Genomic DNA, 17,464 nt, shown 5'->3' with positions numbered 1-17,464 from the left:
AGCATGTTAGACAAATAATTTTTCAATACTTGAATCTTGCATTCCTGTATCACCTGACCTAACCATTGCTCAGTGCTCTATCAAGTTACCCACAACTCCCAGCAGGTGCATTTTTCTTGGGAGTGCATGCATTTCTCCCTCTTCCCATCCTTCCAACCCTCAAGCTACACTAGACTGATTTTTTTTACATGACTTAAGTGTATATTGTGTCATGTCACATGGGGACATAACTGTGGAGGACTCCTTTCGTCTGGATCTCCTATCGTTTGGTTTCATTTCAGTTTCTCGTGGTTTTACGGTGTTTCTATCTGAAAGTCCCTAATTTCAATACCCAGCTAATAAGCTACAAGTACTGTCCAGTGTCCACAGATATTTGTTTCTTATTTCATTTACACTCTTCGCTTGTACTTGAACTGCTTTCTAAACTGCTTTCTAAGAGATGGCCATGGTGAAATATTTCCTCTCAGCGTCCTCTTTCTAGCTGTGTCCTCCTACTTTGTGTTTTGTGTGGCAGCTTGGTCTTCAGTGCTCAGTAGCTCTGTCCAAAATGTTGATTCGCTCCCAGAGTGATAGTGCTACCTTCTTAATAAAGAGGGGCAAAAAAGAGGGCCACTACCATCAGAAGGCCGCATGACCATGTACTTCAACTATGAGAGTAGCTACAAAATTATATTTCCTTTTTACATTTATACCAGAATATTTATTAAATCATTGCATTTTAACATGGTGTCCTTGATAAACAGCCAAGACAACATGTTTCGTTTCAAATAAAGAGCAAAATACTCACATTTACTGTTATGTTGGCACAAAATCAAATTAAGTTTATCCACGGGCCACACTGAGTGTGGAGACGGGCCGCTTTGTGGCCCCCGGGCCTCCTGTTGCCCATCCCTGTGGTAGTGCATTGTCAGTGGCCATTGGTGTTGATTCACTGGCACAATGCGCTACAAAGTGGATGACTCAATGTTTTTGATTCGCCCAGTATGTTCCCACTGCTGTTGTTCTCCTCCCTTCCTCCTAACCCCTAATCTCTCTCTCTCTCTCTCTCTCTCTCTCTCTCTCTCTCTCTCTCTCTCTCTCTCTCTCTCTCTCTCTCTGTCTCTCTCTCTCTCTCTCTCTCTCTGTCTCTCTCTCCCTCTCCCTCTCTCTCTCTCTCTCTCTCTCTCTCTCCCACCCACAAACCCACACCCACACAAGCACTCAGTGTGTCCGTAAGAGTTGCCAAACCCACTGTAGCAATACGTGCAAGGCATGATAAGAGCTAGCGTGCGTGTGCGTGTCTGTGCATGTCTGTCCACAAGCTATATACATTGTGTCTAAACTCTGTGTCTAGACTAAACTCTGTGTGTCTTCTGAAGCAACATGTTTAGCAGCATCGCCCCAATGCAGCTACATAGTGACTGCAGAGTGACCGTAGTGTGTGTGTCTGTGTGTCGCTCCTCTGCAGCTGTATGTTGGCTCCAGTGCCAGAATGGTGGCTCGTGCCAGCGGCCTAACATCTGCGCCTGCCAGGAGGGATGGATGGGCCGACTCTGTGAAGAGCGTACGTGACCTTCACTTTTGACCTTGACCTTGAACTGACCCTTGGCCCCCTAAGGCTCCCCACAGCCCACCGCAGCATGGCCTCTGGGTCCTTGTCTTGGCTGTTTGTTTTTGTTTTGTTGTTGTTGTTGTTGTTGTTTGCCTGACTGTAGAACGCCACTAAATGCTAAACGTCAATCCAACATGCTTCTTCTGGGGATAGCCGAGATAGCAGAGGTTCCTATCCGGGGCTCAGAAATTAACACAGGGTGGCAAGAGCAGTGTTATGGAGCAGTAGTAGTCGTTTATACCTGCTTCGATTCAAAATGGAACTTATGGTGCCATTGCAAAAAATTAGCCTAGTTCTGATTCTCATGTCCCACTTCACCGGGTCCAAGAAACGAAACTCCGATATAGAGTTGAGGGGGAGGCTTAACTTCAGGTCCAAGCCAAGGCACATATTTCATCAAACCATTCACTGAACCAGCTAATGTGTATTAGCAAAATACAAAATCAGCCAAGTAGGCCATCTAAATTAGGCACTGTGTTCAACGCCCAGTCAGTAGGAACGCGTGGCGGGTGTGTTTCACTTTCGGAACTGCTCAGCCCTGTATTGTCTGAGTCAAGTTTGCTCAGCACATCAAGGGGGGTTTTCCATTGGCTAAAGAAACACAGTGGCCACACACACTCTCAACACCATATAATAGACACCTGACAGGAAAAGGATGGGACAGACAGAAATCATTAAAACATGCAAATTCATTTAGAGCTATTAATTCATTCACACTGTATTAATTTTAACAGTAGGACTAAAGTACTTATAACGTGATAACGTCTGAAGTTAGCTGTACTGTAAAAGAAAAAAATGCTGTGTTCATTAACACTTAGAGTCAATGTAACACATTCTAGGGTGCATTTGGTCCTAGAGTAAACTTATTCTAAGTGTTGAATTAACCCTCTGTGTACACTGAGCAAAAATGTAGTCACTACTGACACATTACAACATGCCATCATGCCAGAGCGTTAAGACGACACGCTGACTTGGACCGTCTGTCGTATTTGCGCACTACGTCTTTGCATGTTAACTCGTGCTCCACAACGCCTGTGACAGGTTGAGTTTAGGCATGGTTTTGGTCAAGGCACATTTTGTCACAATTTCACCATTTCCGTTGTTGTATGGTTTTGGTCAGGGCACAGCAGAGCATTTCCACATTTAGTAATAGAAATTCACTGCGGTAAAAGAAATTCAACGACGCGGCGGGAAAACTGCACAAACCTTGTCACATGACCAAAGTGCTTTCCAGCAGTGTTCAGGACCACGACTGGCAAAGGTGTCGCACCTCAACACGGAATGCACTTTTTGCAAATGCGTGAAATGAAGACACCTTTGCATGATGACAGTCTGCACAGTACCATAGAACAGGTATGAGTTTTCCCCTAGATGTAATTAATGTTGATGCTCTTGGGCAAGTCCCTAGTTATTTCCCTAGTCACAAGTAGCAATCGTTTAATACTAGAAGAATATCAAGTATCCCAAAGCTTGCATGACTGGATTCTCTGGGATTTGCTTTGTTGTTTGGTTTTGGTTTCACAAATTAACACCACAAATCTCTGACAAAGTGCCCATCCCATTTCCCATATCTCCTTGCTGTTTTGCAACTTGATTGGTCTCTTGATTCTTGCATGACTTGTTTCTTTGTGACTAGTTCCCTGCTGCCACCGACACATTTAGGCTACTGTGTACAGTACAATCAGCCAAATGGCTGTGTTGTCTGCATGAACTTCGTGGCCTTTAATCACAGCACCATTCTGTCCTGATCCAACCTCGGCCACCACCTGCCCCAACACTGACACACACACACACACACACACACACACACACACACACACACACACACACACACACACACACACACACACACACACACACACACACACACACACACACACACACACACACACACACACACACACACACACACAGCCCCACTCTAGCAGAGACACAAACACACACACACACACAGCCCCACTCTAGCAGAGACACAAACACACACACAGCCCCACTCTAGCAGAGACACAAACACACACACGCACACGCACACGCACACACACACACACACACACACACACACACACACACACGCACACACGCACACACACAGCCCCACTCTAGCAGAAACACACACACACACACACACACACACACACACACACACACACACACACACACACAATGAACAATGAATCATCCGTCCTCTCAGTATTTCTTCGCCTCTCATCTCATCTGGTCTTGTCTCGGGTTATCTCTCCTCCCCTGCCCCCTGATGGATGTCATCCAATATGGGGTGTCATCTTCTAATCAGGAGCTATGGCATCACATCACCACCTCTCCCCCACCCGACCCCCCTCGTCTCTCATAAACCACCAGCATGGCCACCGTCTTCTTCTCAATGTCCTTGTCTTGGCTGTTGTTGTTTGCTTGTCTGCACAGCAGCACTGACCCCACGGTAAATCCTACACGGCTATCTGACTATGACTCGACTTCTTCTGGGAAATTCCCAGAATACAGAAACCACAGAGGTTCAATATTCCTCCTGCTGCCCAGGCTAATTCTGCACGAGCCTCGCCGCTGTGAAGTCAGCCTGGCGCCTCTCTTGAACCAGAGAGGTGCTTGTCAACCCCAGGTTCAGAACATTAAAAACCCTTCACCATGTTTGATCCAGGAAGAAGACCTCAGGATTGGAACATAGTTCAGGACCCCGTTTCTCAAAAGCCTCGTTGCTAACCAGTTAGTAGAGTCATAAATGGAGGTTCCGTGACCATCCTCTGGCAACAATGTTTTGATGATTGATTTGACCTCTATGGACCCTTTAGAAAAGATTTAGCCCCCATGTCCCTCGCAAAAATCCCGGGCTTTTTTGCTAGAGAGCCAAATTCAAAATGGCGTCCGGCGGCATCTCTAAAAAATAACTTTTGATCTGAATGACCTAGAATCATGTATGAAGGCACTTTTTCATATGAGTCAACCATGAGGATTCCAAATCTGACATCATTTTGGTTATAAAACTTCGTTTTGACAGCAAAATTCAAGATGGCCGCCATCTAGAACCGTTATTTTCGACCTTTTTAGGCCGTCACCGCCCCAAATTATCATATTTGGACTGGGAACCTCCCAATTTGTGTGACTCCATTTCTCATGTAAAGATATTGAGAGAATATCTGATCTACAAGCCCAGAATTCCTCACATTGTGGGGCGTAGTGGGCTTGTAGATGGGCTATTTTAACAATGTGTCTTTTTTGTAGGCTATTATTTGACAATTTGGCAGATATTTTAGCATTGTTTGATGATTACTTTGGATGCAGTGATGGTCTTTTACTTTGAGAGTCCTTACATTATGACCCCACCCCCCAAAACAGGGGGTCTTGACCCACAGGTTGAGAACCACTTATCTAGTTTAAAAAAAGAGCTTCACGTTTCACATTTTCCAAGCATTCTTGCACAGAGAAGCCCGTTGAGGAACTCGAGGCAAGAGCTGCTGAAATGGAAGAAGTGCGCTCACAGCAGTGATCAACTTGGTTGAAGACAGTCAGTTTGTGAAGCTCCCCCAGCTGCAAGGACACTGTGTTGTTGAGGAATGTGTGGTCTTATTCAACCCCAATGGCACATACAGGAAGACGCAGAAGAGCAAGCTCATCTCGAAGATCTCCCTCCACCTTGTTTTGATTTAAGAATCCTATCTTGCTCTAATTGACATAGGCATGATCTGGAGCAGGGTTTCCCAAACTGGGGTGTGTGCACCCCCAGGGGTGCGCGGCCTGCCTTAAGGGGGTGCGCGAGAGCTGAATAGAGGAATGGGGGATATGGTAGCTTTTTATGGAGTATTAATGAACATTAAGTAGTTTTTAATTGTATGGTGCATTGTATGCTGGAATGGTCCATCTGAAGTGTAGTTTAATTCCAAGGCTATTGGAAAAGAGAATTCCTCAAAAATGACTGTGCTTAATATGCAGTGAATGAGCAGTGAATCCATACTTGTGTGGCCATCAGCACACAAAAATATTCGCTGAGGGGGTGCGCGAACCACATTGAAATGTACAAGGGGGTGCGCAGGGAAAAAAGTTTGGGAACCCCTGATCTGGAGGATGGGAACTCCATCAGCAGAAGATTGGCAGACACAGGACGGCACCCTATACAAGTAGGTTGGGCTATGCCCAAAAGCTGTCATCCATCATCCTTGCCTTCTCATGCTCCCAGTATCATCGGTGCCAATGATCTCTACGATACACTATACTTAACAAAAGAAGACGAACGAGACCTGCGCATACATGGTAATGCACATACATACACATGAAATTGACAAGTTCCCATCTGCCAAGTCTTTCAAAATGTTATTGTGTAGTGTCAAAAACAAGAAAAAGACTACACCATTGAGCAGTCTGAAGCTCTTCACTGTTAATGATGGTCAATGACAGTCAGGTTGTAGTGGCCCTGTTGTTATTGATACAGCTGATATACCGATGTCTACGGCAGCTTCCTGGCATGCTAAGCATTAAGAGAGACAAAGAGACGGTCCTCTTCTGTGACCTTTTGACAGAAGAGATGGCAGACAGCCTGTAAAACAGTGTAGCTGCACAATGCCATGATGCCAACTCAAGGTTCAATGAAAAAGGAAAATCATCAGTGTATGAGCTCCCAGGGTCACCCCTATGTTGCCCGGGAGCTATGTTCCCCGAGTCCTATGTCCCCCCGCCACCGGGGAACTTAGAACCCTTTTTTCAAAAAGGGGTTCTATTCCTGGTGCTTCCAAGTAGACTGCTGCCGCATGACTAGCGAGGGTTGTTGTTAGAGTTACGGTTAGGGTTAGGCTGCCACTGTTCGCAAACTTGACATGAAATATGCATGGCAACCGTTCGTGCAAGAGATATGCATGTGAAGCATCCTGGGCCATACAATGCGGGGAACATGGGACCCTTTTGAGAAAAAGGGTTGGTAGTTCCTCAGTCCCATACAAAGACCGGGGAATACAGGGCCCGGGGAAGCTATACGCTATACTCTCAACCATGTTTGAGTGGCGATGGGTGGTTCTTTAGTGTGGGGTGGCACACTAGATACGGCAAGTAGTTGGGACAGAGTTGGCATAAGCTGTCTGCATATGGAGAGAGACAGATAAAAGCCTTTCTCTTCATGGTCTGCGACTTGGAAGCACAGGCTTCAGCCATGGTGCTACTTTTCTTGTCTGCATAGATCATCTGTATCGTGAACACAAGCAGCTGTTGTACTCCCTCTTCAAGGTGAACAGAGAGCAACCGAGAGTTGCTGCCTTGCCACAGAGCTCTTTATCACCTTATCATGCATGTACTGATGATTTTCCTTTTTCATAGAACCCTACAGGTAAGTTGGCATCACAGCCTGTAAAATAGTGTAGCTGCACAATGCAGTCTGCCATCTCTTGTCAGCAGGTCATGGAAGAGGACAGTCTCTTCTTTTCTCTTAATGCTTAGCATGCCAGGAAGCTGCCGTAGACATCGATATCAGCTGCATCAATAACAACAGGGCCACTACAACCTGACTGTCATTGACCATCATAAACAGTGAAGAGCTTCAGACTGCTCAATGGTGTAGTCCTGTCTCTTGTTTTGACACTACACAATAACATTTTGAAAGACTTGGCAGATGGGAACTTGTCAATTTCATGTGTATGTATGTGCATTACCATGTATGCGCAGGTCCCGTTCGTCTTCTTTTGTTAAGTATGGTGTATCGTAGGGATCATTGGCACCGATGATACTGGGAGCATGAGAAGGCAAGGAAGGATGATGGATAACGGCTTTTGGGCATAGCCCAACCTACTTGTATAGGGTGCCGTCCTGTGCCTGCCAATCTTCTGCTGATGGAGTTCCCATCCTCCAGATCATGCCTATGTCAATTAGAGCAGAGTTTCTCAAAGTGGGGCGCAAGCCTTCCTGGTTGGGTGCGGAGACATCACAGGGTGTGTGTGTGACATCTGCCCCCCCCCCCAAAAAAAGATTTCCTATATGGCCAATAAGCCAATATGTTTAAAGCCCCCCTCACCAACATTATATTATTCATTGTCATTGATTTGAATAGAATAGGAAATGAACACACATCTGCACTGCATTCGACTGCAGTCCCTCTTTGTTTTATCTCACCTTTCCTTTAATTCTGCGCAGCAATCGCAAAATCAGTTTGCGCAAGTACTGCTTTTGTTTAGAAACCATTTATTTACTAATTTACCTCAGGTCAGACATAACTATGATAGCGCCAGCCAGAAGTGATTTTTACCCCACAAAAAGGGGGAGGGGCCACGGAGGCATCCAGAGGGCAAATGATGGGAAAAGTTTGAGAACGACTGAATTAGAGCAAGATAGGATTCTTAAATCAAAACAGGGTGGAGGGAGATCTTCGAGATGAGCTTGCTCTTCTGCGTCTTCCTGTATGTGCCATTGGGGTTGAATAAGACCACACATTCCTCAACAACACAGTGTCCTTGCAGCTGGGGGAGCTTCACAAACTGACTGTCTTCAACCAAGTTGATCACTGCTGTGAGCGCACTTCTTCCATTTCAGCAGCTCTTGCCTCGAGTTCCTCAACGGGCTTCTCTGTGCAAGAATGCTTGGAAAATGTGAAACGTGAAGCTCTTTTTCAACTAGATAAGTGGTTCTCAACCTGTGGGTCAAGACCCCCTGTTTTGGGGGGGTAGGGTCATAATGTAAGGACTCTCAAAGTAAAAGACCATCACTGCATCCAAAGTAATCATCAAACAATGCTAAAATATCTGCCAAAGTGTAAAATAATAGCCTACAAAATAGACACATTGTTAAAATAGCCCATCTACAAGCCCACTACGCCCCACAATGTGAGGAATTCTGGGCTTATAGATCAGATATTCTCTCAATGTCTTTACATGAGAAATGGAGTCACACAAATTGGGAGGTTCCCAGTCCAAATATGATAATTTTGGGCGGTGACGGCCTAAAAAGGTCGAAAATAAAGGTTCTAGATGGCGGCCATCTTGAATTTCGCTGTCAAAACAAAGTTTTATAACCAAAATGATGTCAGATTTGGAATCCTCATGGTTGGCTTGTATGAAAAAGTGCCTACATACATGATTCTAGGTCATCCAGATCAAAAGTTATTTTTTAGAGATGCCGCTGCACGCCATTTTGAATTTGGCTCTCTAGCAAAAAAGCCCGGGATTTTTGCGAGGGACATGGGGGCTAAATCTTTTCTAAAGGGTCCATAGAGGTCAAATCAATCATCAAAACATTGTTGCCAGAGGTTGGTCACGGAACCTCCATTTATGACTCTACTAAGTTAGCAACTTACTAGGTTCCTAATGGGTCCTAAAGTAAGTTGCTAACTTCGTTAGCAATGATGTTGTTGATAAATGCACCCCTGCCATGAAATGATAATAATTATTATTATTATTATAATTATAATTATGATAAACCTGCTTTGCTTCAAAGTGGAACTTGTTTTCTATTATTATGAGGCTAATTACTCAGTGAAGAGACTTGTGTTGAAAGGAAACTGACAGGGTTTTTAATTTGTGAACTGGGTTTTGACACCATGAAGATGCATTTTCCCACTCCCTCTACCCAAGCTTGTTGTTTTCCGATGTTTTCCAAGCCAAAGACCTCCACTGTCAGCCTGGCTCCTTGCTCTTGCTTCTGTGCGTTGCCTTGTCTACCCCCCCATCCATCCCATACAGTCATCTTTGGTGATGTTGCCAGCCTGTTTGTCTATGATGGATTGTGGTGTTTATATATATATGTGTGTGTGTGTGTGTGTGTGTGCGTCTGCGTGTGCGTGTGTGTGTGTGTTTGTGTGTGTGTGTGTTTGTGTGTGTGTGTGTGCACGTGCGTGTGTGCGAGTGCAAGTGTGCATGGGTGGAGTATGTGGGGTATGTTAGTACAGTATGTCTGTTGGAAAGTGCTTGCATGAGTCAGTGTGTGCGTGTGTGTGGAAAGAGGTGGGTAGAGGGGGAAAGTAGGGAGGAGTGCAGGTACCGCAGCAGGGGAGATGATTTAAGGCCTCTGTGTACTGTGTTTGACATTAATGTGCTGCACTCCCTTTCCCAAGGTCCATTAGGTTAGATAGCTCCATAGTTTCCAATACAACCCTGGATGACAGTGCTGTGCCTAACCTGGCTGTGTGGCTCATGCCATGCCATGCCATTTTTTTTCTTGGCACTACTGCTGTGAAATGTGTCATTTATAATTACAAACATAGATCAAATCCATGGAAATGGATATACAGCAGTGTCAATGTAGGTGAGCACCTTACAAATGTTGTCCTGTAAGCCTACAATGATGTTAAAGATTTGCATCCTTGGAAATTAATACACAAAAGTGTGTGGTTGTTTTGCATTGTTTTGCCAATTGTTTTGCATGATACTCCAGGACCTGATTTCCTAGTTAGTCAGAGTCTTTTAGTGAGAGGCTACCAAATATCCGTTCACTCCACATGCCACAATCGCCACATCCCTACAAGACTCTGACTAACTAGGAAATCAGGTCCTATGTCAAAAACCCTGGGGCCTCATTTATCATCAGTTCGTAGAATGCATTCTAAATTGTGTCCTACGAGTGAAATATAGAATGGTCGCAAGTACAGAAAAAATCTGCATTTATCAAACGTGCGTTGGCTGCTCCTACGCACACCTCTCCATGATAAGTCCCACACCTTCCAAATCACTGTGCACGCGCACATTCGGGGTAATTTGCATCCCGAAACGCCTTCAATTAACCATATATGGTATTAAAATACATTCAAATGCCATGTTAATTCGAAGGCGTCACCCTGTTTGGACACACATCAACACGCGCCACTCGAAGCGCTGGCGGGAAGTGCGGAGATAGAAACATTTCCAAGGCAGAAGTGGAGGTGCTTTCAACAGGAGGACAGTGTATCAAAATAAGTAAAAGAATGAGATACACATGGACGTAAAGTACTGTAAAATAGCACACTATCATACTCAATTGTCATTCAAAGCAAACTGTACCTTGCAGGGTCAATATTATTTGCAATTTCATGTTTCCTCCACTCGCACGCATGGCCTGAGGTGTGCGTAGATTTAGGCACATTTCTACGTTCAAGTACATGTTCATAAATCCCACACTTTGCTCAGGAATGATCGCACGCACGCTTTACGCACAGATCTGTGCCTAAGAACGCTTGATAAATGAGGCCCCTGGAGTATCACTTTAAAGCTGAGTAAGCTTGTGAGAATGTGAGCAAAGATGGTGCAGAGGAGCAAAAGAAGGAGGTGAGACAATACAAGTAGAGCAGGTGTTCATCTCATTATCTCACCTCCCATCCTGGCCTTGTGCTTGTGGCCTTGTGCTTGTGGCCTTGTGCTTGTGGCCTTGTGCTTGTGGCCTTATGCTTGTGGCCTTGTGCTTGTGGCCTTGTGCTTCGCGGACGCCCCACCTCTGTGGAGAAAACAATTAAGTTTCTCCGCTGTCAACCTAGCCACAACTTTTTGTAGTGACTTTTCCCCCAGTCAACATCCCAATTGCAAATGAGAAAATTACATTTGAATTGTGCCTTTGTGAAAAAAACTTCTGTCGTCATTGGCGTCTCTTACCTCGAATCACAAGGACACAAACACAAGGAGAGGAAAGGAGATTGGATATTAAACTGGACCCCAGGTACTGTCGGATGTGAATGAGAATGGGCCCAGGTCCAGAGATGAGAGGGAGGAGGATGAAGAAGATGAGGAAGAGCAGTAGCAGGAGACTCCTAAGACTTTATAAGCGAGGGATCAGAAGACTGAAAGAAAGAAAGAAAGAAAGAAAGAAAGAAAGAAAGAAAGAAAGAAAGAAAGAAAGAAAGAAAGAAAGAAAGAAAGGCTTCTCAGTGTGCATGCAGTGCAGGTGCAGACTACAGGGAGGGAGGAAGGGAGGGGAGGGTAGGAAGGAGGGGCAGCACAATACAAGAGTAGGAGGAGAATGCTATGCTTGAAGAGGGAGAGGGAGAGGGAGAGAGATGTAAGAAGGGAGAGAGAGAGAGAGAGTAGGGAAAGGAAGGCTACAGACAGAAGGAGGGCCATATTGAGAGAGAGAGAGATAATGAAGAGGGGTCACTGAAAAGAAAAGAACATCTCTATGACTATTGTGAAAAATTATGTTATGATGAAATTGATGAATGTTACTAAATATACGTATATCAGCGACACACATAATTACCCATAATATTGCGCAACACATTATTTTCCCTCTACCTTTTATCACTGACCACTGTTGCATGATCACACCACTATTTGGTTTGCACATGAGCCGTGGCAATGAAGCTTTTGTTACTTGAATTGGTTGTTAAACAAAAGACATGCGATAGAGGTACGGAGTGGTAGAGATAAAAGAAAGGAGAGCTACAAGGAAGAAGAGAGAGAGAGAGACGAAAGGAGGGACAAGCCCTGAGGGGGAGAGAGGGTGAGGATGAGTCATGAGGGAGTGAATCATGGGCGATACTGAGAGAGAGAGAGAAGAGAAGAGAAGAGAAGAGAGCACTTAAGAGAGCTATGGAAAAGAGCCTGTGATTGAGGAAGAGGGAAATTAGATGGGCGAGAGGCGGAAGGTGGGTGGAGCGAGAGTGTGTGTGTGAGAGAGAGAGACAGCGAAACAGAGAGAGATCAAGGGGACGTTGGTTGTGTGTGTGTGTGTGAGAGAGGGGGGGGGGGCACTTACTAACCAGAGCAGAAAACAAGAGAAAAGAGGAGAATGGTGTGTGAGAAAAGACTGAGGAGAGAGCTAGACAGATCAGAAGAGGAGAAGAGGAGGACGGAGAGAAGTGTTTACTGTATCACATGAAGGAACCAACTGTGCCAAAAAAAAATATCCCCTCCACCCCTTCCTCTCTCTCTCAGAGAATTGAATTCAGATTTGGCATTTTCCTGGGTTGGCAAAATGCCAAAGCAAGCCCCTCATTGACTCCAGTGACTATGAATCACCACCGTCAAACTCAAAGTGAAAGTATTTCTGAGTGAATATCGTCTAAGGGAAAGTATTTCTCTCACACTATGAAGTTACTGTTCAAGGGTAATAGGGGTGTGGATTCTTGAGAACTCAGTGGGAAAATACAGTACTTCCCTGTTACTTTTACGGTGCATTTTTCAACAGTGACTACCTAAGACCTTTCGGTGACTTGATTTCCTGCTGAGTTAAAGGGGAAGTTTTGTTTTGTGTCACAGTTAAACCTCAGTTTAAGATTAAGGGGCTTTTTAGAAATTCAAACAAAATATTCATCCTTGTCGCTGTAATAGGTTTGACTTTTTGCTTACTCAAACAAAATATTCTTCTTACTGTGTAAGTCCAGTTGTTTGGCAGTGAGGGGCTTCAACCTTTTTGCTAATTGAGATGAAATAGTCATCCCTGTCTCTGTGAGCCTTTATATGTAAGGGGGTTGGTATGTTACTAATTGAAACTTTAAACTGAGTCATCCTGTAAAGGTCACATCTGTTGTTGTCAGGGCTGCTTTGGTCGGACTCAGGACAGTTATCTGAAAGGGCCCCCAACCTAATACGTACAGTGTCATGAGGACCCAATTCTGGGCCCCTCCTCTCCCTGGGCCCTGGAAACAGACATGTTTAGGCTTTTTCCCTACATACAACCTGGTGCAAAAACAAATGCCAAAGTGCAAAAACATTTGTTTACAGACAGTTTAGGATTAGGGATTGTTTTGGTTAGGGCACAGTTTAAGCCTTCACTAGTTCTGCATGCTAGTAATACATTGGAGTCAATGGAAGGTCCTCATAGTAATACAAGTGTGTGTGTATTTGTGGTTTGTGTGGTGTAATGTGTGATATGCATTGTGGAATAATCAATGTATGCATGTGTTGTGGTGTACTGTTATGGCATAATGTCAAGTGTGTATGTGTGTGTACTGTATGTTTTGTAGTGTGTGTGTGTGTGTGTGTGTGTGTGTGTGTGTGTGTGTGTGTGTGTGTGTGTGTGTGTGTGTGTGTGTGTGTGTGTGTGTGTGTGTGTGTGTGTGTGTGTGGTATTGTAATGTGTAATGTGCATCATACTGTATGTATTGTGGTGTGTGTCTCTACAGCCATCTGTATACTGCCCTGCCTGAACGGGGGTCGCTGTGTGGCTCCGTACCAGTGCGAGTGTCCCACGGGTTGGACGGGCACACGATGTCACACAGGTACTATATGTGTACGTGTGTGCGTGTGCGTTTTCATGTACAGTATGTATGATGCTCGGTTTGAACTGCACCAGATCGTCTTGACCATGTCTACATGACTAAATGCATTGAGTTGCTGACATGTGATTGGCTGATGAAGAAATTTGCGTCAATGAGCATTTGTACAAGCGTGCCTAATAAAGTGGTGAGTGTAAAGCATGTTTATGTGACATGATATCACATGGACAGCAATGGAAGGCCAGTAAGACGTGTACTAATATGATAATTTGATGGTCTAATGGGTCGCGGTGGCAACCCAGGTTCAATTCCGAGGTCCTTTGCCGATCCTTCCCCTCTCTACCACTCATTTCCGTTCGCCCTCTCTCACTGTCCTGTCCTAAATGAAGGCATAAAGGCCCAAAAACATATATTACATATATATAAATGCCAGTCTTATCCAGTGAAATAGAAACACAAGCTGTATACGCATCCCCTTTGCGTGCCATGACGTGACAACAACAAATACTTCACTGGAAGGGAAGTAGCTACCTGTATTTGCAAAACCCTGAAGCATGCATGGTATGCATCTACATTACTAGTTATGCCACTTTGTTCATTTTACTGCTTGACACTGAGAGAGCCGCTCAAGGTATCTCACCCCAAGCACAACACCTTAGTATTGAATGCATAATTCCACTGAAACTTTAGTTGTATATATTATTGCAACATGTGATCATGACACTGTGTTTGAAGAACACGTCCACTAGACCCATCCGTCGTGTGTGTGTGTGTGCACCACAACTTTACATGTCATCATCTTTGTGTGACATGACATGACAACAAATGCTTTTCTGTGGAAAGGAAGCTAACTGCTAAGCCCAGAGGCATGCAAAATATGTGCATTATGTTAGCCGGCTCTGGTAGAGCAGGGTTAGAGAAATGCTTTTATGTTTGAATGTTAGTGTCTCTTCATTGTGAGCCACACCTCCCCTATTTCACAAATAATATGTTGGAGGGCAAAAACAGTCAAGCAGCTCTCTGCAAAAACAGAATGATGATGCATGACATCTGTCAGAGTGTTAACCGGTGCAGGATGCAGAGTCTGGGTAGTTATTTGCAAAAACCCCAAAAGCATATGTGAGATGCATGACATACGTGACATGGTACATGACAGTGAGTCAACCATACCAGCGTTGTTGAGTTCAAAGTAAACCAGTTAAGCAGGATGTAGAGTCAGAGTGGCTATTTGCAAAGCTCCACAGCATATGAGGTATACACCAGAGTCAACCAGAACATGCTTTAGAGTTGGGGGGTTCAGATTCATTGTTTCAGAGGGTTTCCACATACATGTGTGTCTGTATGTCGTTTAAAATTATGAAACCACATTTCCATCCACAAGACCATAGTTCTCACGCTTCACAACCTACACCTCACTTTAAACGATCGCAGAAGAGAAAACCTTCAGATGACACATGACATGTTAGATTGCAGAAGCATAATCAGAAGTCAGGCTTAATTTATAAAAAGAAAGTAGACAAACTTGTGGTGAATTGGCAAGTACTGTACACTCCTTGGCCTGCACTGCTGCCTATAAAAATTCATTGATACCAAACAAGCCAAATCAAATGTAAACTAAGGAAACAAAGAAAAATGGCGCCCTTTGATGCCCCAGATGATCTCCCCTCTGTCTGAACTGTCACTGGGTGGTGCTTCAAACCACCCAATAAACACCAGACAGACAGAATGACTTTGGTAAATAGGAGAGTGTACTGTACTTTGCTCTCATTCGAATAGGATAAGTGTGGAGACTATTGAATGTTTCACATCAAAGTAGAGGTCAACAATCGCACAGCCAAGCACACCCCTTCACAAGTGATGCTATTGCTTTTTTTTTTCTTTTTACCGACCAGGCAAATAGAAAGCTGAATTCTGATTGGCTGGTGGAGCATAGATTAATTACATCGAAGGTTTCGCTGTGTTAAGCACTGGCCATGAGTTGAAAACACAGTTCCATATCAGTGCTACCAAAAATAGTAATTTTAATAACAATCCACACAGGTAGTTTTGGGTAGGGTGAGCGCATCCAAAAACATTTTGCAGGTGCCAGGCAAAAGTGTCAGACAGTTGAAGAAGGTAGGTTTGCGCACTGCCAATAAGCTCCAAAAAACATACTTTATTATTGATTTATATATGCCTGATGAAGATCCAGGGTGATCGAAACGTTGCTTTTTAAATAATACAGTATATTTTTTGGAGCTTATTGGCAGTGTGCAGACCTACCCTCTTCAACAATCCACACAAGGTAATTTAACTGACTCGACCAGCGCTAATAGATGCCATGGAAATGAAATGTCTCGCTATGCTATACAATGCTTTAAACGCTATAAAATGTGTCAGCAAACATCAAAACAATGATTTTAACTGAGAAAAAAAGAGTGTGTGGGGGGGGGGGACACACCTGACTTTAAGGATGATTTTAACGGAGAACCACAATAAATAATAATAATAATAAATAATAAAAAAGACACAATTGAAAAGAGCCCTTCATGGTCTTTGTTGTTCCCCCTAATGACTAATGACCTAATGACTGCATAAATGCATAAATGCCTTAAGCCGAGTCACTCTAGTCTGGCTTACCATTCTTCTCCCTGCACACATTATTCCTCCTTTCATTTCAATCGGACTGGAATTCTTGGAATGTCAGACTCACTCCGCCCTCCTCCCACAATATGCTCACACACTCGCATGCAGACATGCTCCCACCCACACACACCCTTTCAGGTAGTTTTGCGTGCCTTGAGGTTAGGTAAGGGAGTGGTTGTGTTGTTGCTGTGATGTTAAGTGTGTGTGTGTGTGTATGTGTGTGTGTGTGTGTGTGTGTGTGTGTGTGTGTGTGTGTGTGTGTGTGTGTGTGTGTGTGTGTGTGTGTGTGTGTGTGTGTATGTGTGTGTGTGTGTGTGTGCCATTGCAGCGGTGTGTTCCTCTCCGTGCCTTAACGGCGGCAGGTGCATTCGGCCAAACAGGTGCCACTGCAGTGCAGGCTGGGGTGGACACGACTGCTCCAGGTGAGGAGTACTCCTTCTCTCTCCCTCTCTCTTTCTCTCTCTCCCATTGTCTCTATCTCTCCCACATACACACACCCACTTCATATGTCACATATGTCACGCATAAGCCTTAACACACGCAAACACACACATCACAAGATCACACAAACATGCACAGTCACATTTGCTCGACCTGACACAAGCACACAGTAGACGCTCTCTCTTAACCACAATAAAGTGTCAACACGCTCTCCGAAGAACTACAGTAGTAACAACACCAAAAGCAGAACATACTCCCACATGACTACAGTGCCTACAGAGGAGGAAAAGGAGAAACGTGAAACCGCATGAATTAGTTAGCATGCCCGCCCGCCGTGTGCCTTGCTACCCATGATGACTCAGCACATTGGGTGTGTTCCAATATGCGACCTTGCGTCCTCCACTTGTGGTTGTGGCCTCACGTTTTGCTGACGCCCCGCCTCCGTGGAGAAAACAATTAAGTTTCCCTGCTGTCAGCCTAGCCACAACAATTTTTGGGGGTCTATTCTTCATTCACCATCCAGTTTGCAAATGGGAAAATGACTTTACTATTGAGCTATTGAATTGAATATAACTATTGAATATAATGCTGTTGTCAGTGATGTCATCAGGACGTATTACTTCCTGGTACACGAGGCCACAAGCACAAGTGGAGGACGCAAGTTTGCATATTGGAATGCACCCATTGCCTCGTTAGGCTAGACG

General features: G+C 44.5%; 1 protein-coding gene across 4 annotated transcripts in view; it reads left to right on the top strand.

The window, feature by feature from the left end:
- svep1 (sushi, von Willebrand factor type A, EGF and pentraxin domain containing 1) overlaps positions 1-17,464 on the top strand; it is a 222,438-nt gene that overhangs the window by 203,120 nt on the left and 1,854 nt on the right. For 2 of the 4 annotated variants that reach the window (XM_063186229.1, XM_063186227.1), the window contains 3 exons: positions 1,448-1,543; positions 13,602-13,697; positions 16,648-16,741. In XM_063186229.1, coding sequence (XP_063042299.1) covers positions 1,448-1,543; positions 13,602-13,697; positions 16,648-16,741 — 286 coding nt within the window. The remainder of the gene's footprint in view (positions 1-1,447; positions 1,544-13,601; positions 13,698-16,647; positions 16,742-17,464) is intronic. The other 2 variants (XM_063186230.1, XM_063186228.1) reach the window with 1 other exon arrangement.

Source organism: Engraulis encrasicolus, chromosome 21 (assembly GCF_034702125.1).
Source record: "Engraulis encrasicolus isolate BLACKSEA-1 chromosome 21, IST_EnEncr_1.0, whole genome shotgun sequence".
In the NCBI taxonomy this organism is placed as follows: Eukaryota; Metazoa; Chordata; class Actinopteri; order Clupeiformes; family Engraulidae; genus Engraulis; species Engraulis encrasicolus.
The sequence above is the reverse complement of the archived record's forward strand: the minus strand, read 5'-3'. Positions and strand labels throughout refer to the sequence as shown.